At 39.9% G+C, this 24221-nt stretch overlaps 1 protein-coding gene across 8 annotated transcripts in view; it reads right to left on the reverse strand.

The window, feature by feature from the left end:
* RUNX1T1 (RUNX1 partner transcriptional co-repressor 1) overlaps positions 1–24221 on the reverse strand; it is a 221242-nt gene that overhangs the window by 182850 nt on the left and 14171 nt on the right. For 3 of the 8 annotated variants that reach the window (XM_020814250.3, XM_072999103.2, XM_078393587.1), the window contains exon 2: positions 9304–9476. The exons of 4 other annotated variants lie outside the window; for them this stretch is intronic. In XM_020814250.3, coding sequence (XP_020669909.1) covers positions 9304–9391 — 88 coding nt within the window. In that variant the 5' untranslated portion in view covers positions 9392–9476. Of the gene's footprint in view, positions 1–9303; positions 9914–24221 lie in introns of those variants that run through there. One more of the 8 variants, XM_078393586.1, reaches the window with a different exon arrangement.

The following is a 24221-nucleotide window of genomic DNA, read 5'->3' on the forward strand; positions in this document are numbered from 1 at the left end:
GCCAGAAAATTTGCATTAGCAAATTAATCTATCTATTGTCAGGATGTTTATGTAATCATCACTGTGAAAGTTCCACACTTTCATTAATCATGCTGCTGAAACTATGAAAGTCTATTACCTGTGTTAGTCATGCCAGTGTCATAGTCTGTAATACATATCACTTCATTGCTACTCCTCAAACCATGCGCACTGTACATATACCGTATTTTTCCATGTATAAGACTATACTTTTGTTTAAAATCTTTAGACTAAAAATCGAGGGTTGTCTTATACACGGAAGTAAGCTGAGGAGAGAACAAAAACAAGTGGAAGGGAAATCAGGGATCAAAGGGATCCTGCGGCCCTTTGATCCCTTTCCCCCTGCACTTGGTAAGCCCCATTTTGATTTCTTAATTTTGGATTAGAAAAGTGGGGGGTCTTATACATGGGGACATCTTATACATGGGAAAATATGGTAAATCTCTAGCTTATATTGTGCTACATGTGCTTTTTTTGGATTATAATCCACAAAACCTAACACTGAAATAGATCATTTAGCCTTAAAGATGCCACAACACTTTGATTTTTCTTTCAATTTCCTTTAGTTTTTGCTAACAAGGCCATACCTCTTTGGGATCAGTTTCAAAGATAAATGAGGCTAGACACAATGTGATGTGCCAGTTTCTCATTCTAGGGAAGGAATAACATTTTGTTGTTACCAAGAATAAACAACTTCACTGTTGCACCTTTTAACCCAAAACATTTATTGCAGCATAGTTTTCATGAGTCAGATATCACCATTAGATGCATGTCACATTATCCTCAATAGCATATATGGACATTAAAAAAAAAAGAAAAAAGGAAACAGTAAGGCCTAATGGCCAAGATACTCAAGGTGTATAATTCCACACATAAAAAGGAACAATTACATCCTGTAGTGAGAAAAGTAGCCCCAGTTTCAATAAAACCCAATTTCAATGGAACCAAATTCAGAAATAACATCTAATTCAGCAGTAATTCAGCCTCCCTCCAAAGTATTTTTTCTTGAAACACAATGGTTGTCTGGTTCCCAATAAAACATCAGAGAAGAGGTCTAAAATATTCTCCTACTCTGATTCTACTCAATTTGGACTTAGTCAGGATTAGCTGTCTTGTGCAGAATGCAGTTTGACTTTGTTTAGGTGTTAAATTAATGTAGCACAAGCAAAAAAGCTATTACCATTTGTCACACTCATGTTCTGAATGGGTCAGACTATTCTTGCCTCTCTCATTCAGACTTTGCTTAGAAATGGTACCTGTTGTTTAGAAAGTTGCTGTTTCCTCCCCAGCCTGTTTGTGTGTCTGTGTTTGTTTTATTCTGTATGTGCATGTGTGCTTATTTATTCCCCACCTTGTGTGTATGTAACCATTAGAAAAACAGGGTACATATATACACACTCACCCATCTCTGCACTCTCTACACACCATTTTAGAGGTCCAGCGACCAGAGTTTTGCACTGTATTCAAAGGTGCTCACACAACAGATTTGTATTTACTGATCAAAAAACCTGCTCGCTTAAGACCACAGTTACAGTGGTGCCTCACAGGACAAATGCCTCACGGGAAGAAAAACTCGAAAGACGAATGGTTTTGGTGATGAAGTTGATGACTCGCAAGATGAATGTTCCTATGGCCGTGCTTCGCAAGATGAATAGGAAAGCATGAATTAAATTTCAATGCATTACTATGGGAAACCGTGCTTCACAAGATGAATTTTTCACAAGATGACATTAACCGCAGAATGAATTAAATTTGTCTTGCGAGGCACCACTGTATAGCTATCTCATGCTGACTCAAAGACATCTTTGCTGGTCTCTGATACTACAGTCTCCCCATATGGATTTTGGCCTGAAGGACATAAGAAATTATGGGTGCAAAGAGAGAAAGTTTAAGCAAGCAGGTTTCTGCTATCCCACAAGTTAATATTTGACACAAGGAGCACATCTGTTAGGGCATCAGCTTTAATTTTCCAAATTCCTAGGACTGCATATTACAACAAACACGGTATCACTTTAAGAAAAGATAGATAGATAAGATAGAAAGAAAGAAAGAAAAGAAAAGAAAAGAAAAGAAAAGAAAGAAAGAAAGAAAACTTCTTTTAGGGAAGCATGGATGACAGCAACGTGAAGCACTGGCTTCCAACTGTTTGCTTCATTTGTTCATCAGAATACTTGTGTATTAGGCCAGTGGTCCCCAACTTTTTTCCAACCGTGGACCAGTTGGGGGAGCAGGGTCCATGTGTGCAGGGCCGTGGCACACTTGTGGGTGGGTGTGGCACGCTTGCACGCATGCACGGCACTCACAGGGGGCAGGAGATCTGTATCTGTGGCCTGGTCTTGCCTAGGCCACGGGCCAGTGCTGGGTCACAGACTGGGGGTTGGGGACCCCTGTATTAGGGTTCCCAGGTCAACAACAAAAAAGCATGCTGCTTATATACTGCCCTGTAGTGATTAAAGCACTCTTTGGGAGGTTTACAATTTAATTCCGCAGACTACACATTGCCCTGCCCTCCTCACAGCAAGCCGGGTACTCAATTTACCAACCTTGGAAGGATGGAAGGCTGAAGGGATTGAACCCAGGTTGTAAACAGAGTTTTGGGTGCAGTACTTCATTAACAGCACCCCATTCCCTGACATTTCAGGGCCAAACTCTGACAGCAGGGGGCAGTGCTTTGAGATGCCACCAGGGTAGACTCTTTGTGATGAAGTTCAGAAGTTGCAACACTGAGGCTCCCCACCTCCTGCCTTGTCCCAAATACTGTACATGGTGGGCTCATGGGCATGCACACACTGGCTCTTTCCATTGTTCCCTTGATCCTATCTATTGGGGGGCAGATGTTGCACAGGTGCAACACACTCAGATGTTTCTTCATGCTTATTCAGTCAGCCCTGGAGGTGGCTGGTAGTAAGGAGAGATGTGTGCTCAGGCTTTAAAGCCACATCACACATGAAAATCGTTTTTTAAACTCCTCCAACACCATTCTTCCTACAATATACCTCCCCTCCAGAGACTCTGAGCAATTTCTTTGGGAGTGTATCCAGCACTCTAAGATAAGAAAGAAAGAAAGAAAGAAAGAAAGAAAGAAAGAAAGAAAGAAAGAAAGAAAGAAAGAAAGAAAGAAAGAGCCTTTTGCAGCTTCCTGATAAAAAAAGAGAGCTGGTGGGAGCTCGATATAAGGATGCAGAGAAAAAAAGAGAGGAAGGAGGGGTGTAATTTCATGACTGACATATCTGACTTCTAATCACAGAAGATGGGCTTTATCAGAGCTCTACAGTATGATCCCAATGCTTTCAGACAGGCATGTTAAAGTAAAACATTTCAGGCCAGTTTCATGGCTTTCTTTCCCTGAAAGGCAGAAATGGTGAATGAGCTTTTGTGGAGTCGTGGGACCTGGGAGGGTGTAGTACTGGGTGTCTGCTTGAAAAATGCTGCATGTTCAAGATTTTCTACACCTCTCAGTGGCTGCTCCATGCTAAATAATGATTCACCTTTCTCTTACTGTGCACTTAACAACTCTGGTACCAAGAGAGCACAAAACAAAAGTATTAAACTACAGTTCATTCCCTCTGTAGCTTCTAAACCAATCTATCAGAAACTCTGCAGGTTTTTTTAAATAACAACTCTATAAAGCATGCCATTTAGACAAACAACAGTATGGGGAGGAGGGAATCGCCCCTCCTTGATTTTGAAGACTTCTCTTGCAGAAAAAACACTGCATCAAGCCTTCTGGGGTTTTGTGGATTTCTTGACTGGGGTCACAGGTACTGCTTGAGCCTTTGTTTCTCAGATTTCCAAATGAGCCTATTTCTGTGAGAGGAAATGGATCAGAGGTGCACAGGTCAAGATTTTCCAAGCAGACAACAAGATGCATACAATCCTGCCAAATATGGCACACAGATTTTGGCGAAACAGGTAAGCACATGAATGCATATCTCCCTTTGAAATCAGTGGTAGTTAGAAATACTTAACTTTAATAGTACTGATCATATAGTGCAGGAACTGATTTCTCTTAACAAGCAAAAAAAAAACCTGACCCATAAGTGTTGCTGAAAGTAATTCACTGCCCAGTGCAATGGCAAGATTATTAAAAATAATAATATAAAAGAGCAATGGTAAAATGACCAGAGGCATAAATCCCTCTAATACTAAACAAGAAACCATCACTCAATCTGAAATCAGTTGTATAAATGTATTATTTAAAATAGCTAAATCATCCCTGAAATGCCAGGTGAAGAGGAACTTTTTAATCTTGAAGCTGAAAAGGACATGATGTTCACATTAATTGCTATTCCCTGAACTGGGCTGTCCAAAGTTGGAGCTTAATGCAGTGTGCTGCTTATACACTGCCCCACAGCGCTTAAAGCACTCTCTGGGCGGTTTACAATTTAATGATGCAGGCAGCACATTGCCCCCCCCACCCTAAGAACTGAGTACTCCATTTAGTGACATTGGAAGGCTGGAAGGCTGAGTGAGCCTCAAGCCAGCTCAGGATACCTGGGCCTGAACCCGGACCATGAGCAGAGTTTTGCCTGCAGTACCACAGTTTAACCACTGTGCCACATCTCTTTCTTCCCAGTAAGGCACACAGAGAAGGGCCTCCTGTGAAAATCTCAGTGCATGGGACAAATTGCACAGGAAAGGCACTCAACACATATGTTAGGCCCTAAGCTGGTCAAGATTTAAAAAGTGATCAGTAACATCCTGTGCTAGAACACAGAAGTGAATATGAATTTTACACTGAAAGGAGTCATGTGTATTAAAAATTGTTGTCGGAATGATGGTACTAGGGATAAGCCTTAAATCTTCGTGATTTTCCCCCTGTTTACTTCATTACAGTCCTTCAGGATAGGAAGACTTTGCACTTTTGTTTAAGTGGGTGGCAATGAATAATTGTGTGTGCTTTCTCGCCTCCACCTTGGTACAACCTTACTTCATATATTCACTATGAGAATGAAATCTGGAATGGGTCAATTCTTTATTTCAACCATCTAGGTAAAAGGATAATCTGTTTTCTTCGCTCCATAAGACGCACAGACTTTCCACCCCCCTGTTTTGTGGGGAAAAAGTGTGTCTTATGGTGCGAAAAATACGGTAAATGTATAAAGTGTAGAAATCACTGTTTGGCAGTTTAGATTACTAACCTACAAAGCAGTACTTGTAGTTTTTGTTTCTTAAAAAAGAAAAAGAAAAGGTTCAAACATGGTTATGGACATAATTCAAGATGCCATTCTGAAAAAGGATGACATTAGAACTTCTCCTATCAAACTAATTGGGCTGTTGCCTAAAAACCTCTGTACTCTGGTGAATGGCATGGGAAGCATAGTTCCTCAACCCTCAACAGGAACAGCCAATAATATTTATGTATTTATTTATGTATATGTTGCTGGAACTGGCTAGACAGCTCACTGAATTGGAGCACCTAATTCCAGAGCCAGTATTTGAGAGTTTAATTCCCTGCTCTGTATCCGGGGAGAAAATCCAGCCTTTGTGATCTTGGGCAGGCTGCACAGTCCCAGAGGACCCTCAAAAGAAGGGAAGAAGGGAACACGTAGACCACATCTGAGTAAATTAAACCACATAAACCTTAAGAAGGGCTGTCATAAGTAGGAATTGACTTAAAAGCATACAATTATTATTTATGTATTGCTATTCTGCCCATCTCATCTCAGCAATAAAATTGTAGCAATGTACAATAAAATCCAATAAAATAACAACATAAAAACATATCCACAGCAACAACAGCACACACACACATATACACAGAGAGAGAGAGCTATGACAACAAATTCTTTAAAACCAGTTTTTAAAATAAAAGACCTGACTAAAGAACATGATATAGGGACAGGAAAAAAACATATCAGGACATCAGATGTTCTATGATAGTAAACAAAACACAGAACTGCTGTTTTAAATGGCAATCCAAAATCCTCTGCAACTTCAAACTAATGTATTCTAAGCCATAGAAATGACAGCAGCTCCAGGTTTGTCAGTTTGGGGCAACTCTGTAAATATTTACCTTCTATCCAAGCATTGTCTCACTCAAGATAAACCGGGGTTGTTTTAAGAGACTGATTGCAGTCCAGAATATTGGACAAGAAACCGAACTAGCTCACAACTTGCTTAGAATCAGAAATGAGCTGTGAACACATTCAAACTTCAGTTTTCCATGAACTGCCGAAGGGAGCTTCCACCAAAGTTGTGCCAGCCTGATGGGTTGAATTTCCATCATTTACTAGCCAGTGCAGTGCTGGTGTTGATGGACTGTAATCCACCATATCTAGAGAGCACTACTTTAGAGAAGATTGATTTAGGTAGTTTTTGATAGCCCCATACTCCCAAATAATTCCCGGTCCACAATATGAAGTGAAAGTAATGAGCACAATAAAAATCAGTATGGTGTAATGGCCAGAATGTTAAACTACAATCAAAGAGATCTGGATTAAAATCCCTACCCAGCCATGGAACTGGTCAATGAACATGGGTCATTGTTTTCTCTAACTCTGATAGGATTAGTTGTCTTTAGTAGCATTAGTAGCTCAGTAGTGTAACTAATCACCTCAGGCTTGGATAGAAAGCAAGACACAAAACATTTTTGAAAGCCAATGAACCACTGTATCTAACAGTTCCACCGACTTCTCTAAGGAGAGATGCTGATATTACAGCCTTGCCTTATCTGTGCTTTTCATTAGCAAGCGAGGGAAATCTGATCCTTCATCATGCTATTTGAAAGGGCAACTTCTTTTTACAATATGGAGGGAATATATACAAAATACTAAACTTGGAAGACATTTATTATATGCATTATTGTTGCATGACATGATTTTCAAAGATAGTCATTAGGTTCTTGAAGATGTCTGATGGGTCTCAATTTGTGTGACACATCTTCAGTTCAATTCAAAATCATGGCTAAGTTTCCAAAATGGATGCTGAACACATCTTCCTACTTATAACAGATGCTTTTAGGATTCCGGTTTTATTGGTTTTTACTTTCTTATTATAGCACACATGGTCTTTGGTTGAAAAGAGCTAAGCAAGTGCTTAACTCTACCATTGAAATAACTGAGATTTAAATTGAATAATTTCTGGACAGCAGATCTAGATGAATCATGAAATACAAGGGTTGTGCCAAATAGCAAAAAGCCCAATTTTCCAAAGTACTCAAAACTTTCTGCAAGAGAAATCAACAATCATTCTAGAGGATATGCTAGAACTTTCTTTCCCTCAATATCTTCCAAACTACTTTGGCCAAAGAATCAGATTCTGATCATAAAGCATTTGAAGGGGCTCAGTAAAACAAAACATTTACAACAGTTTCAAGAGAAGAGATAAAAACTGCAATGCTGGCAAAAATTTCCTTAAAGTGGAGTGTGTGCTGCTCACATACAAAGTATGGCACATGGAAGGATGCATAAAATGACTCATGACCTCTTTTGGACAGAACTATGAGCAAATAAAGTGTCTGCAGCTTGAAGAATTCAGAATAGCAGGAAATAACTACCGTTTTTCATGGACTGCCTCCAAAATCTTTGAACGCCTTGTGGCTTCCATCCCTCATGGATGTACCCTATCCCTTTGTATTTTACACACATAAATATAGATCAAAACATAAGTTCAAAATGTAACTGACCTTCCCACTTACTGAGGAACGTTCAGTAATTCAAGCAACACTACATTTGTAATCATGTCAGAAGTATCACTCAAACCTCCACACTAATACAGCACTATAAATTGTAAAATGAATCAGGTTTTTAGAAAGTTGTTTATGTAGGCCTCAGTCCTTAAACCATTTAATGGCAATGGTCCCATTACCCTGTTTCCCTGAAAATAAGACCTAACCTGAAAATAAGCCCTAGTACGATTTTTCAGGATGCTCGTTAATATAAGCCCTACCCCAAAAATAAGCCCCAGTTAAGTGAAACCCCGCCCACCACCATGGTGCAGCAACCAGAATAAGATGACATGACTGTATTTGAATAAATGTAGATTGTTGTGCATGAAAAAAATAAGCCTTAGTGCATTTTTGGAGCAAAAATTAATATAACACCTTGACTTATTTTGGGGGAAACACAGTAGTTGTTCCGGACCGGGTTCTGAATAACTGGTTTGAAGCACAAAGTATTAAAGAGCTATTCATATGTACCTCAAAGCTTTTAGAGTTTATGCATGATAACAGTGCCATCAGATCACCTCACCATGGCCTCCACTTCCAGTGCACCTGTTATACCACTGTGGTCATTTCGTGTGCACATACTGTATTATTTATCATTGCTTAACTATTAGTGATATTCAAAGTCAATCAGTCTCCCCTCCAATGAAATCAATGCACTACAACATTACTGTCCCTTTCCTCACTTTGTCTTTGAAACTATCCTATGGCAGGACAGATAGACACTGAGTAATGGGACCAAAGTCACCCAGTAAGTCTTATGGTTCCATAGGAACTTGGACCTGGATCTCTTAATTCTCAGGCCAAACTGTGTAACATCCATACTACACTGCTTTTCAGTAAAATTGGAAGTAATAACACTTGTAGGGTCTATACTGATGATCATCACAAAGGTATCCTTTTTTAAAAGCCCTTTCCATTGGTGACCCTTACGCTCAAAATGCCAGCTAGAGCATTTGTCAGATGCCACTTTTATCCCTCCCCAAACACCTTTTCAATTAAGGCTTTAGCACAATCCACTGTTTCCTGTTACCTGGTGTAATTTAGTCTTTAACTAAACCTAAGCACATCTAACTAAGCCAATTGCACATTGCTTCCCTATTTACCCCACTACTCCTTATTACTCTATGTTTTGTTGCCTCCCTGTGTAAATGTTTAGACTGTATGCTCCATGGAGGAGGGACCACAAAGAGATCTTAGGGATGAGGCATATAAGATGAGAGGATAAATGAGTAAATGCTATTTGAATCATACGCCCAAAATGTGGGTGCACAATAGGTTGGGCATAGGATAGAAGCACCCACAGATAGGAGCAATGTATCACAAATGTGGTCCTTTCCTCTCAATTAGTCTTTCTATGCTTTGAAATATGAATGAACAGAGCATTTCTTTTTCTACATGAATTCTCCACACATGACATCCAAACCTTGAAATTCCTACAAAGTCAGACACCAAAATAAATAAAAAATTAAAAAATGTAAAAAAATCAGGAGGGGTGGGGAACAATGAAATCATAATTACAAAATTTAAAAGCACAGTTCTAGAAAGACAAGGTACAACTGAATCAAATAAATTTTTCTTCTGAAAAATAGCATGTTAATTACAAATCTGTTCCTTACCTTGACAAAATTCAAAGTTCCCTTTTTTCCGGCAGTCACCTATTACTAAACTCAGTGCTCTCCAAGTGTTTCTTTTGACAGATATCATTCTCCACCAATCGTCCTGCTAATTTCCTCTCTCCTTTTCTGACTGGGATAGATAATACGTTCACCAGCCCACAGAGCAATCTTTTCTATTGACAACAACAAAAGAAACAAAACAAAAATGCACATATCACAGCCAGTTTGAAGCATAAAACCCCTCGATTGACATAAAACCCCTCTTTTGTGAAAAGTTAACAGAAATAGTAATTGTTTTACTATTAGTAAATTGTATACTATTATAGCCAATAATTTATTACTTCATGTTGAAGCCAATACTTTATCATTAAAACTTGCATGTTTGGGGGATGGTGGTGCTTAAATACACATTGGCTGAAATCCTGTTGCACATCTTTACTCCATGGATGGCTGATGATGCCATTAGTCATTGCTGGGTTTGTTTTGTTTGTTTGGAAAATAAGGTATTTCTTATTCCCTCCCCCAAAAGGTTCCAAGGATCCCCTGGGATCCCTTTCCTCCTGAGGAAGCCATTAGGGCTATGGGACTTAGCTATATAAACACATACACAGAGAGAGAGAGAGAGAGAGAGAGAGAGAGACGGCCCTCAGATGCTTCCACAAAGGGAAAGAGATTCAAAGGGAGCCTCAGAATTTTCAAGGGAATTAAGCAAAGCATTCTGTTTATATACTGCCCCATAGTGCTTAAAGCACTCTGAAATGTTTATAATTTAATTGTGCAGGTTACACATTGCTCCCACCCACAGCAAACTGGGTACTCAGAAGGATGGAAGGCTGAATCAACCTTGAGCTGGATACCTAAATTTGTCAGGACTGAACTCAATTGTGCAGTTTAACCATTGTGCCATGAGGAAACGGAGAGTTTCAATTCCTGAAAACAGCAGTGCATCATGAGCCTTATGTGATGTAAAGCTGCACAACGGGATTTCAACCATCGTGTCAAAGAGTTCATATTGTTTCTAAAACACAAGTCGGAAATCAACATTTAACAGAAGATAATGTTAAAAGGAACTGACAAAATTGCCTGACCAGTGGTATCAACTCTGCCTGGGAGTGTGTCTCCAGGGGCACAGGTCCTTCCCACCAGATGCTAATGCCTTTTAATGAGTGGCCAGTTTTTGCCAGTGAGATACCGTACTTTCCCAACTGTTGAAATTCCAGAGCTTGGAAAATTGGTTGGGGGAATTGAGAAATGTTTTCCAAAAAGTAACTTTTTGAAGCTTTGAGAATTCCTGTAGACTGTATACAAAGTCAAGGCTTCACTATAAAGCTGAAGTTTCTCAAACCACTGAAAAGTTCAGGGGCTGACACATTCCCACTCACTTCCACTGACTTAACATAGTCCTCATTCAATGAATCATTTGGATATCATTGTGACTGTAATTCACAGTTCAGGCTTGTGGTCTTAGTACTTTACAGGAATGCAGTCACACTTTCTCTGCAGATGGTTTGCATATGATACCCCAGTAATTTTTTTAAAAATGTTCTAGGAATGTCTAGAATGCCAGCGGAAAAAAAGCACCCATCACAAGAAAAGAATGTCCACTGGGAAAAACTCTGCTCTTGTATTGCCTCCCTTGACTGAAGGTGGACTGACAGCAGAGGTGGGGTAAGTTACCTTTTTGAATTAACAGACCTATGCCAGTCTGCATCAGAAAAACAAAAGTCATGCAGTACCTTAAAGACAAACAAGTTTTTATTTGGCATGAAAACATTTGCAGACTGTAGCCTGCTAATTCAGATGCTAAAAGTAGAAACTGGATCTGGAGAAGTGAGCTAAATCTCCAAAAGCTCATGTTGTTAATAATAATAATAATAATAATAATAATAATAATAATAATAATAATAATAATAATAATAATAATAATAATAATAATAATAATAATAATAATAATAATAATAATAATAATAATAATAATAATAATGTTGTTGTTGTTGTTGTTGTTGTTGTTGTTGTTGTTGTTGTTGTTGTTGTTGTTGGCCTGAATCCAACAGGGCCAATTAGTTGACCAGAGTTGGCCCATTGTATCAACATCATTCACAAAGTACTGGCTAACCATTCAGCAACTGATTCAATGGGTCTACTTTAATTAGGGCTACCAATTAGGTTTAGGTCACTAGTCTCCATATGGTGTCACAAGATTTTTTGCTGGTGTTGTTCCAGATTACATCTTAAGGAATTCCATAGCAGTCTAACAACAGGCTATACCAGGCTGCTGCAGAAGATGTCACATGGGCCCAGGGTATTCTTATCTGTCTCAACACTCAAAATAATTAAGAAATACAGATCATACATCATTAATCCTTTTAAGGCAGCATATCTAGACAAAAATGAAAACAAAAATTAAAAAATGTTATATTTCAATGTACATTCTCAAGAGCTCACACGAAAATAAGGTACCACAACATCATTGTTTTTATTTTTGTCTGGATAGTTAAGACAGCAGCAGTTCAGAAGCATTACAGCTAGTTATTCCTGTTGTTCTCCTTTAATGGCTCTTTTCATTATAACCTGTACTATTCCCCTTAACCATATTGTCACACACAGCCTTGTAAAAAGAATACACATATTGTCTTACACTAAGAAACCTGCTATGGGATAGAACGGACGTGGAAAATTTGCTTCCTCCACCACTGCCATCCTCTAAACTGGCTCATCTAGGTACAGTTTGCAGTCATATTGTCATTTTCTCTGAATTCGATATTCAGGCCAACTCATGAATATCAGTATTTATGCTGCCAGAGCACAACATGCACAGACACCAAGACAATACGCGCAAAGTGCAGCCATCTGATGGCTTGGGAGGAACTCCAGCATTTGTAGAGATACCCAGAATTTTACAGCATGGTGTACAACTGCGAAGAGTCCAGCCGAACCTGATTTTCTACACTCACAGCCTGGATCTCCATAGGCTCCACTAAGCCCTTTTTCAAAACTGGTATTATCTAGCTTTAGGGTAAAATGTTATTTCAGGCCCAGTAAAGGTCCAGGCCCACCAAAGTAACCTTAAAATGGAAATATGTTCCTCCAAAGGCTTGAGATGGAGAAATTGCAAGTTTGGAGGCTGGCTTGGAGAGGGTGTTGCAGGTAATGATACTTAGGGCCTTGGTGGGTCACAGCTACCTATGGGCTACCCTTATCTAATGGGGAAATACTATTAATTAAGAATAGCACATTGAGAATGCTTAGTGGCATGAATGACAGCTGGAAGGAAAGGGAAAAAGAAAATGAAGTGCAGGTGACATGTAAAATGAGCTATCAAGGAGAAGCACATGGTTGACTGACGGGAATGCGAAACAATATATTCCACACTGCAACATTTTGTTAACATTCCTCTTATACCTCCTAAAGAGCAGACTGGGTCAACTTTACTAAGCTTTTAAATAGTCTGCCTTTAGTAATGAATTGTTAGAATTACATCTCAAAGGGCAGTTTATCATAGTATGGCCAATATAGCAGGCCTGCGGTATGTGCATGGGGTTGGTCCCAAGCCTTTTCCCCCACAGATACTGGAAATCATGGATATCATGAACTCTGCATATAGCATAGTCTCTGGTTCCCTCTAGTGGCCTGTTCCAGTAATACATATTGGAAACATGTATTTCTGGGTTTTAAAAATATTTTCCGGCAGCAAATAAGTGAAACCACAGGTATTGATCCTGTGGATATGGCAATCCTATTGTTTCTTGACTGGAACATCACGGCAGTGTAGAAGCAAAGGACTGTGTCACCACCCGAACTATTGCTGCTGCCCAAACAGCAGGTGGGTTTTTCGTGTGTGGAGTATTGCTTGGACAATGGTTTGCATTGCTATGCTGGTGGGAATACTGACATCTATATTTTATTTGCTTTATTTGGTAAAGTATCTTGTGTATTCGTTAAATATTCTCCCTCTTGACTGAACAGAAAGCATTTTTATGCAAGTCACCTGGAAACCTTGTTGCTGAAAAAATGAAAGCTTCCATGCTTCTTCCGTAACAATTGGGGTGTGTGTGTGTCTGTATGACACATGCTCAATATTGGAGATGCGGGTATTCATATATGAATACGAATATCCCCCCACATGTTGAAATAACGACGGTCCATTCACCATATTGCGAGCTCAGCGGAGCCTTCCTATCGCACCATTGTCTGCAATGGATTAGTCACTCTGCAACTTGGCAGAGAGGCTTGTCATCCCACCTCCTCCCTCTCCCTCTCCCTCTCCCTCTCCCTCTCTCTTTCTCTCATTTGGAAAGAGATTTATGAGGAGCACCAGACTTTGTTTTCCAAATCCATACCATACAGCTCCATCATATTCAAGGGAGAGTTTATCCCCAGCCCCTGTTCCCACCAAATCTCTCCAATGCAAAGCAGCATTATTTTCTGGGAACTCCCCTTCAACTACATACACATCTGACAAGAGGGAACGATTTCAGAAGCATTTGACACTGAAATCACCCCTGACCCTCCAGCTACACCTGCCCCACCAGTTGTCATAACTAGTAGTTAGCAATCCCTGTTAGGAGCATGCGGTAAAAATCTGGAGCTCCCAAGGAGTCAATAATCTGAAATCATTTTCAACAGGGTGCAATAAATGCTCACATGGCTAAAGGTGCAAGAAGGTGCTCAGGCAGGACTGGCCCTCTCCAACAGTAGCATGCTCAACCACCTGAAGACTCAGCACAGGGAACTGCTGATGGTGAATGAAGTTAGTACTGTGGGAGCAAGTGTATTCCTTATGCAAGAGTCATCAGAGAGCAGACGTTAGGACACAAGCCCATGGAAGAAGGGTGGTAGATTGACAAATATCAAAAGGTGGGAGGCAGCAAATGCCAGACCCACATCTCAAGAAGTTCCAGGCCACCCAGGAGAAGCTTGGAGGGCTACAGGAAAACACCTTCTGCAAATGTCAGGGTTACTCATCACCTAAGGGAGAGGACTGCTCTGGATGACCAGCCATTCTCTCTGGTGGAGAACACTGGTTTCCGTAGGATTCTGACAGAACTGGCACCCCATTACCAATTGCCATTCAGAATGATCCATAACAGCAGGGTGGTGACAAAATTTATATGGGGGTGTCGGGCAACTCGTACAGCAGTAGTTGACCAGGGCACAAACATTAAAAGTGAAGCTGCTGGACAGCTCGGTGGTTTAGGCATCTGGCTGCGGAGCCAGAAGTTGGGAATTTGATTCCGTACTGTATCTGACAGGGGCTGAACTCAATCATCCAAACTGTCCCTTTCAGCTCTGCAGGTCTATGATTATTATTTTACAAGTGACATTGGGAACAGGGTACAAAATATCTCTCTTTCTCTCTCTCTCTCTCTCTCTCCCCTTGACATGGCACTGGTGGAAAGTAAAAGCACCATGCTCAGGACAACACACAAGGGTAGGATACAGGTGGGCCCTGTTGAATGTGGCTGTGATGAAGGGCAACTGTACAGGTCACAAGATCCAAGAGGCTCTGAGGGCCACGTTGCAGCAGTGGAGTCTAGCTATAGAAAAGGAAGGCATGTCTGTCACAGAAAATGGGGCAAACATAGTGGCAGCAGTGCAGGCTCAGAACATGAAAGGGGTGCTGAGTAGGCCCACATTCTCAACACAGCAGTTCAGGGTGCGTTCATGGTATGGAAGGTAAAGGTAAAGGTTCCCCTTGACAATTTTTGCCCAGTCGTGTTCGACTCTAGGGGGCGGTGCTCATCCCCGTTTCCAAGCCATAGAGCCAGTGTTTTGTCTGAAGACAATCTTCCGTGGTCACATGGCCAGTGCGACTTAAGACACGGAACACTGTTACCTTCCCACCGAGGTGGTCCCTATTTATCTACTCGCATTTGCATGCTTTCGAACCGCTAGGTTGACGGGAGCTGGGACAAGTGACAGGCGCTCACTCCGTCACGTGGATTCAATCTTACAGCTGAAGATCTACAGACCTTGCAGCACAGAGGCTTCTGCGGTTTAACCCGAAGCGCCACCATGTCCTCAGGGTATGGAAGACACATGCATATCTAATATGAGTGGGCCAGAAAGGCGGCAGGTCATTTTCTCCACAGTGTCTGTGGCAGTGAGCCATTGTTGCAAAGGCAAGAAGAACTGGGATTGCCACTGCAGCACCTAACCCAGGATGTGGCAACTCGATGGAACTCCACTTTATACCTGCTTGAAAGAGTGACAGAGCAGTAAAGGCCACATCATGATTTGGCAAGAGAGACTTCCATTGGTGTGGCTGCTCCTCTGGGCAGAGATTAAGTAGGAGATTAAGGGTCAAATCCTCTAAAGCTTTGACAGTGCAACCAAGTTTCTTAGTGGGGAGACCCCAACCCTTAGCGAGATGACCCCAATTTTCAGATCTCAAAGTTTTTAATTGCACAACTGGATTTCAGCCAGTATACCTTACTGCAGGGTATACAGTCTAAATTTGAGATAGGAGGGCTTTAGATTTATTGAAGCTTCTTTCTTTTTAACTAGAATCCCAACATTTGCCAAGTGAAACTTTTTGCAAAATGCATACACTTAAGATTGAACAAGGCCGAATATGGAAATGTGAATATCCAGATTGAATGGAGCTCACAGTCCTTCCATAACAAAATCTGCTCATAACTACTCAAGCTTTACTTTCAAAGTAAAACAGAGGTCTTGGCCGCACAGCCACGCTGATGTTAAATAACCCTGAGTTTATCCTGCCTGGTCTGATGCAAATGATCATAAGGTATATGAGAAGATCCAGACCCACCTTCAGTCCACCATAATATAATCATATATTCTATAGAAATCACTAAAATTGATCATGAATTGTTAAAGGACTTTGAAGGACTGGAATTTCACTCTAATTTTTCAAACCGTATGCAGCACTACACTGTTCGATTAACATCTTCTTTGAATATAATCTGGCATACAGGAACCATTTGTTTGGCTATCATTACACTTCATTAACCTGTTTTACTATCTTCATAATGATTAAGTACAGATACATACTAATGGAACAGCGCACTAAATCATTCAACTCTTCTTTATTATTTGTGCCACCAAGTGTATATCTACTCCATCTACCTAAACATCTACTAGAAAATATGTTTTGATAACAACCACAGCAATAATGATGATGATATTCAATATCTTTCTGCCTTTTTACTTTAATACCTTGTTCTTTATCTAAACAAGCAATAGTTCGAATAGCAACACTCCAAGTATTGAAAGGAAGGCAATATGTTGTTTTTGTTGCCACCGTCAATATCATTATTATTTAACATGTTAATTAGCTGCTTAAAAGAATCAAGCAAATGTGCACAGAAGCAATGTCTCTCTTTCAACTAGAAAGCTCTAAAACCATTTGTATTTCTCCAGAATAGTGGCATTTTTAAAAGCTCACATTGTTATATAACCATGGAAATAGTGGAAAAACATACATTCCCAAACAAATATTACTTTTTCTCAATGGTATGAAGTAATTAAAGCCATATGTGTAAATCTGTGATCCATGCAGTAGTTCAAGCTGCAGTTAATAGCAAATACAGAGAATGAACTCTGCCATATAAAAGATTCTTGTTACAGAAATATAATGTGAAAACCAGATGCAGACAGAAACTCTTAATCACAGATGGAATGTAATCACTGGCGTACAGAATATTTTTTGATCAATCTTAACCATATGCGAAATGTATTTATTCTGTGCAGAACGCAATAACTTGAGAGAGCATTCTATTTGAAATCAGTTAACCTCACTGTCAAAGCACTTTTATCTCATTCCTCCACTCCCTTAGGCTCAGCCAAGGTTTTAAGAAGAGGAGTCACTGGGTGCAAATCATTCTTCCATCAGTTTATCTTTCAAAAAAAAAAAATAATAGGATATAAAAACTACAGATATGAAAATCAACATAAAAGAAAATCAAGTGCAGTTACCAATTTCTCAGGTGCTTGGTAACTGCAAGGAATCCATTCATCACCTAAGTAAGCACAGGATTCTATTACTGTGCAGTTAAGTCTTTTTCCTCGCTCAAAAAAGAGCGAGCAACTTGTTCAGCAACAGAGAACCACATGGGAAATACGTCAGAAGCCAGACAGACACAGTTCTTTCCCAACTCTAGTGGCACTTAATGAACAAAATTTATATTTCATATATTAAAATAACCTGACAAATATCACATGACAAGTAGTAGTCATGTTATACATGACTTATAGTCTTATTGTATTTTGAAATCTGGGCATTTTAATGTCAATAATTCCACTCAGGCCTACAAAGAAACAAAACTCTGTCTGCATTTGAGTGTCATGGTAATGCCATAAGTGTATCATGACAAGAATGAGAATAGGGAAGGTGTAGCTTTCACAGTCTCTGGTTCTATACTCCCATCAGCAGAACCTCAAGGTGGTGGAAAGGTTTCCCTCCCATTTTTAATTAACCAAAAACTTCTTGCCTTTTGTGAAACCAACGAACTAGTTACCTCAGCTAAAGCCACTTTCGCACCTTGGTTCAACAAATCCCAGTCAAGAGTAATTACAGTTTAGCACTCAGATGGAATGCTAAACCTGTGGTTAATGAAAGCTGGAAGCAAAACTCTCAATTTCCTCACAGCCAAGCACGCTTGGAAATTGAGCATACTGTATTCCCATCATGATAAGCCAAAATATGCTGCCATAGCTGGATCCAGTCTCAGTGTATTCTTACAATAAACCACCAAATTCAAGTTCTGACATGAGTGTTGCTGCTTCGCAGGTGCAAGTATTCGAACTTTACTTACACTTGATTTTATGTAGTTTACGTCTCAATGTAGGGAGCAGGGGAGGAAACTCCTGCACAAGCTGGGGAGGGAGCAAACTGTATTACAACTTGCAAATGATATAACTTGCAAATAATTATGGATGTTTGTCAGCACAATATTATACAAATACTTACAAATAAATACTCCACTAGCACAGTAGTGTGTCTAAAGTTTAATCAGGGCAAATACAGACAAAGTGTAATATGGACATGTATTTTGAGCCTGTAGCTTGGTTTTAGAGGCAAACAACATATAGTGAGTTTCAAAGATCTGAAACTGTGGCGCTATGGAAAAAGGGATGGAACATACAGCTATGAAGTCTGTAGAAGAGCTGTTCATAGCTTTATGTCAAACCGGAAGTAAAAGCCATGTGCCTGCCTCTCCTTGCACCATATCTATGGTCCTTGCCGGGCAGCCTCGTGAGTTTCGTGCGACAGGACCTCGAAGGAGGTAGGCTCTCAGGGATAGATTGTATAATTATTTCTCTGTAACCCAATCCTTATTGATAGATAGGTAACCATCAAAAGACATGACATAGGTATAGGCAGAATAAGCCAGAAGCTTAAATCTTAATGCTGTACTTCAGACATTAAAAAAAAAACTTCCATCTGAAAGCATTTCCAATGAGGCACACTAGAGAGATATGCAAAACTTACAGGCAACACACTTCAGTACTGAAGAATGATTCAGTATCCGTGAGTAATTATAACATGAAACATCACACCTCTGGTTCATCATCTGGTTTGGAGGACAGCCAACTTCACTCAGCTACCACCAATGGTAATTTAAAGAGCCAAACTGAGAATAAACTAAATTTAACAACACAAGGGGATTACAACATCTCAACGTTTTAGGAATAATTCTAGAAAGAAGAAAGGGTCTCTCTTGCCTCTAGGTATAAATTAATATTTATAAGCCTAGGGGAAAAAAAGGCAGGTTTACAAAAGGACAGCTACAGTGAGATGCTCTAAATCATATCACAACTTGGAGAGAGCAGAAAAAGCTATTTCTCTTCAAAGTCGTATAAATCAAAATAAAAATTTCTGTGGACCGTGTCTTACGTTTCAGCAGTAGTACAAGTATGAGAGCTTTTGAATTGTGGTGTTGGAGGAGGCTCTTGAGAGTCCCCTGGAGAACAAGACTGTTCCTATTTGCAAGGAGAACAAACCTATCCATTCTAAAGGAAATCAACCCTGAGTGCTCACTGGAAGGACAGATCCTTAAGCCGAGGCTCCAGTACTTAGGCCATCTGATGAGATGAGAAGATTCCCTGGAAAAGACACTGATGTTGGGAAAGTGTGAAGGCAAGAGGAGAAGGGGATGACAGAGGATGAGATGGCTGTACAGTGTCATCGAAGCCACCAACATGAATTTGATCAACTCCGGGAGGCAGTGGAAGACAGGGGGGTCTGGTGTGCTCTGGTCCATGGGGTCACGAAGAGTCGGACACAACTTAACGACTAAACAACAACAAGTATGAGAGAGGGTATCAGAGCTTGCGCAATCACTGGTAGAAAAACTTGCATAATCAGTACAAGCAATACTGATTTACGACAGCTGTGAAATGTCTTGCACAAGCAAAATCAAAGGACAAGATTTGACGCTTGTGCAAAGATACAAATAAGACTTGTGTAAAGTGAAAAACAGAGCTTCCACAAGTGGTAGAACCTTTATATTAGCAAAATATATTGATACAACAGGGAGCTGGGGGGGGGATGACGACCTGGGAGGTCATTGCCATGGGACTCATACTAGGGCGGGGGGCACATTCACATTGGCACTGATGCATTCTTGGCAACTCTTTTCTTTCAACATTCCACTAACATGAACTTTACGAACTCAATGGGAAAAATTACAAAACAAACTCTGCTGGTGGTGATGACAGTGTCCTGTCATGGCAGCTTAAAAAAACCCAGCTGTAGACACAAGCAATGCTAATAGGACCAACCAAGTCTTAGCAAAAACACAGTCAGGCTTCCATCTTTTATTATTATATCTTTACCCTGCCTTTTCCTTCTAAGGAAGGCAAGATTTGGCCTTTCTTCCCCAAACCAAAGCACCCTGGAAAGAGATGCAGAAACATTACAGAAAACTTCCCCAAATGATCTGCAAATTCATCTGTCCCCTGAACTCTTTTTCAAAATTAATTTCTTACTTCTTACTGTAGTTCATCTATCCAATCTGTTGATTAGGATAAAGGAATTTACTGCCGAGTACTATTCCCAAGTGGGAGCTATACCAGCAGAGATGTGTGATGGAATTTGAAGCGTGTGTGTGTGTGTGTGTGTGTGTGTGTGTGTGTGTGTGTGTGTGTGTGTGTGTGTGTGTGTGGTGTGTGTGTGTGTGTGTGTGTGTGTGTGTGTGTGTGTGTGTGTGTGTGTGTGTGTGTGACAGGAAAGGAGCAAGGGGTATAAGCCTCCAAGGTTAATGGCGGAACAAGAACAGACACTGTCTTGGAGCAAAAGCTGATTGGCTGGGAGCTGATTCAGTGGGCATCAGAAAAAGAAGAAGCTGACGAGTTTCCCATTGCTCAGAATACAAATGAGTGACTTACACTGCTGACATATGTGGCTTTTCTCGCCATTATCCAATTGTTTTCCTGTATTCCTAAATGTCCTTGTTCATACCCCAGAGGTTGGGAATCACTTGGCTTGAGTATTTGCATGTAATCATTCACTGACATGCTTGCACATTTAAAACTGCCTGTTGCCTATTATGAGATCTAGCTTAAAACCTTAAACAGTGCCATGTGACAGAAAAGCAACTAACCTTCAATGATGCTAATTTAAAACCAGCAAATAAATACTGATTCTGATTTTTAAAAACGCACCCCATATAATAATCCATAAAATGAACTATAGTAAAGGAGGTACCTAAATATATGAAAAGGCATTCCAGTTTAAAAATAGATCAATATACCATATTGCAGTGAAAACAACATAACAATACTCTCTTTGCACACCCTCTCTCCAATTTCATTGACAAGGGACAATCCCTAGAGAGCAAAGAAAAGAGAGAGCCAATTATATCCAGAGGCTGGTTTCTGCAAAATGAAGGCATCTGTTCCATGCCAGTGACTTCCACACAGAAGAAAAACAGAACTTTGAAGGCATCTGTGTTCATGGTTGACAATCACAGATCTTAGGGACTTCTGTAATTGTCTAGCTCCAAAACATAGTTTGCTTACTGCTGCTAATACTGCTGCTGTTGTCAGCTGATCTCATCTGTCACTCTTCTCTCTCTCTCTCTCTCTCTCTCTCTCTCTTTCCTATTTGCACACACAAAGATTAGAGTGATCCCTTATAAACCAAAGTTGAAGAAACCACAAAAAATCACCAGCTATCCAATCAGTCTTGTTGGTCTCCTTGCCTGGAATTCACATTCACAAAATTTGACATAACTGAATATGGAACGGCTCCACCCCTTTCCTTTAGCATATCTCAAGTTTAATCTGCAGCTGCATGCAGGTTCTTTATTAGAGACACATCTCTTTTCTCCTTTGGTTTGCATGGAACCCGAAGGCAACCACCAGACACTTAAGATTCACCACATGCACACAGCCCAAAGAGATAGCAGAAACTGGGCCAGAAAAACATCATCTGCGTGATTAGGAAATGTCACACAATTTCCAACACTTCTTAGATGAAAATAGGAACAGTCTTGTTATGTGTGTAACACCTTAATCCTCATTGCAAAGATCATTATCTAATATTCCAGCTCTGGAGTTCTAAGAGGATGATGATGATGCTCCATTTGCCCTAGTCTTATTTACTCCATCTAGCAGTTACACTGCAGGATCTTTACTATCACCCTGCTGTCTGAACATCAAAAGCAATGGTTACCAGCATTGGGTAACTCAGGTGTTCTTGGACTTCAGTTCCCAGAAGCCTTCAGCACCACCTGTGCCAGCCAGGGATTCTGGAAGTTGCAGTCCAAGAACATCTGGGTTACCCAAGATTGAGAACCACTGGTCTAGAGTGAGAGAGAGAGAGAGAAATGAGATGCAAGGGGCTGAGCTGAGGACCTTGACCTTCTACATGCCAAGCATGTGCTCTGCTCCATTTTACAATGGTTTCCTCTACTCTAACTTCTAACTCACTATAATTGGTAGAGATTGTTACAGAGCTGCTACATCTCTGTTCATCCATTTACTCTTCAGTAGCCATATTCAAACAACTTCTGCAGCAACTCTGCCAGTAAGCCAACCACAGTTATTCCCTCTTTAAACAGAAGGACCAAATCCAGTTTGAGAATGGATGTTCAACCAATTGGTACCCATTGGTTGAAATTCTGTTATGCATTTACACAAACAGTGTAACTTTTGGAAGTGATCTGTTGTAAACTAAGAAATCTCCATAGACACTGTCTGTTGTATATTGCATCATGCAGTGGATGTACAACAGATGTCTATGACAATTTCTTAACTTACAGCAATTCACCTCTAAAAGTTATGCTGTTTGCATAACCACACACCAGGATTTCAGCGGCTGAACTGATGAAACTCATTTGACTAATAAATTTCCATTAATTCAACTGAACTATTCAAGCAGGGAATAATTATTGGGTTTGGGTCTTAAGAAATGTTTACCAAAAGTTTAATCATACAATGATTTTTTCTGATTATATTTATTATAGAATAGCTGTTGGAATCCAGACCATGTAAAACAAAATTAATTATATGAAAAGATACACACTGGATGCAGGAGAGAATGGACAATATTGCATTCTAGTGCGCATGCACAAAAAGTATTTTCAGAGGAACAGACAAATGTTTCCCAAATAAGGAAAAGAGGACAAAACGGGATCAGTGGTAGGACAGGGATTTCTAGCATGATGTTATCACTATATTATTTTCAACACAGAAGTGGAATTTAATGGGAAAAAGTAGTAAACATGGCTCTTTGAATGTTCAAAAAATATGCTATCTGTTGGGATGGGAAGAAAATTAAATATCTTCACATTTCCACAGAGAAATATCTATTTCTGACCTCCATGGAAGAGAATATATCTCACTAGGGAAATCTGTATCATTTGTGAGAGTTGTGATACATTTTGAAGACAAAGTAAACAAAACCATGACAAAATTTCAAAAAAGTCTACACAAATAAAAAAAATAAGCACGTTTGAAAAATGCACACCAACAAACTTGAGGTGGTGCAAGAATCAGAAAAATGCTAAGATTTGTGTTTTGAAACAATGCACACTAGAATATGCACAAGTGCTGCAACGCAGTACACAAGTACTTGTGTATTGTGTATGTTCTCATATGAATATACTAGTAGGAAATTGAAAAATTTTGTGAGAATGAGAATGATAGATTTTCAGATCTCTCACTAAAGCAATACGTTGTTCAGAAAGCTACAGTATCTGGTAACAACTGATGCAACTTCATGCCTTTTTCTGTCAGGCTTGTGCACATAAAACCTACATATACTCATGCATGTTATGTGGGGCTATAGATGAAGACTCCACTTGACTAATTTGACAGTGTGTCCTAACACTGGATGAAGACTATTTCTTCACTGTTGAACTTTTGGGAATTTTGGTAGGCTGTCTTCAGCATTTTTTCAAGGAACCCAATTCTACTGCCTAAGGGTAAAATCCTGACATTCCAGACAACAAACCCCACAAAAGATCACATCCTAAAAGTTTTTTCACAGTATCTTTGGCACTTTTCTTCCAATAAGAAGACTAATTCTTGGGTGTCTTGTTATTTTTAAGCACTGACCTACAACCTGGTGCCATTGTTCATAAAAGTCTGGCAACACTATCATGTTTCTGGCAGCTGAGCAGCATAATCACTTTGACAAACAACCCTACCTGGAAGTCCCTTGGAGCAAGTTTTCTTAATCTACTGTAGCATTCTTCCCAAATTTCCTTTGCAGAAGTATCATTAACTGCCTTCTCCACAACAGTCTAATTTCCTCAACAATTCCTTTTTGTTTCACTATTTATGATACAAGCTGATCTATATAATAATAATACAGTATAGTCTTGGTTCTCAGTTACCTTATTTTATTCCACAGGCAGTATAACATTCAGTCTAGACCAATACCACCCAAACTGTGTAGAAGCATGTTTCCAGGGTCTCCAAAAACATGTTTTCTAGACATCCTACCT

Source organism: Pogona vitticeps, chromosome 4, assembly GCF_051106095.1.
Source record: "Pogona vitticeps strain Pit_001003342236 chromosome 4, PviZW2.1, whole genome shotgun sequence".
NCBI classification, from domain to species: domain Eukaryota; kingdom Metazoa; phylum Chordata; class Lepidosauria; order Squamata; family Agamidae; genus Pogona; species Pogona vitticeps.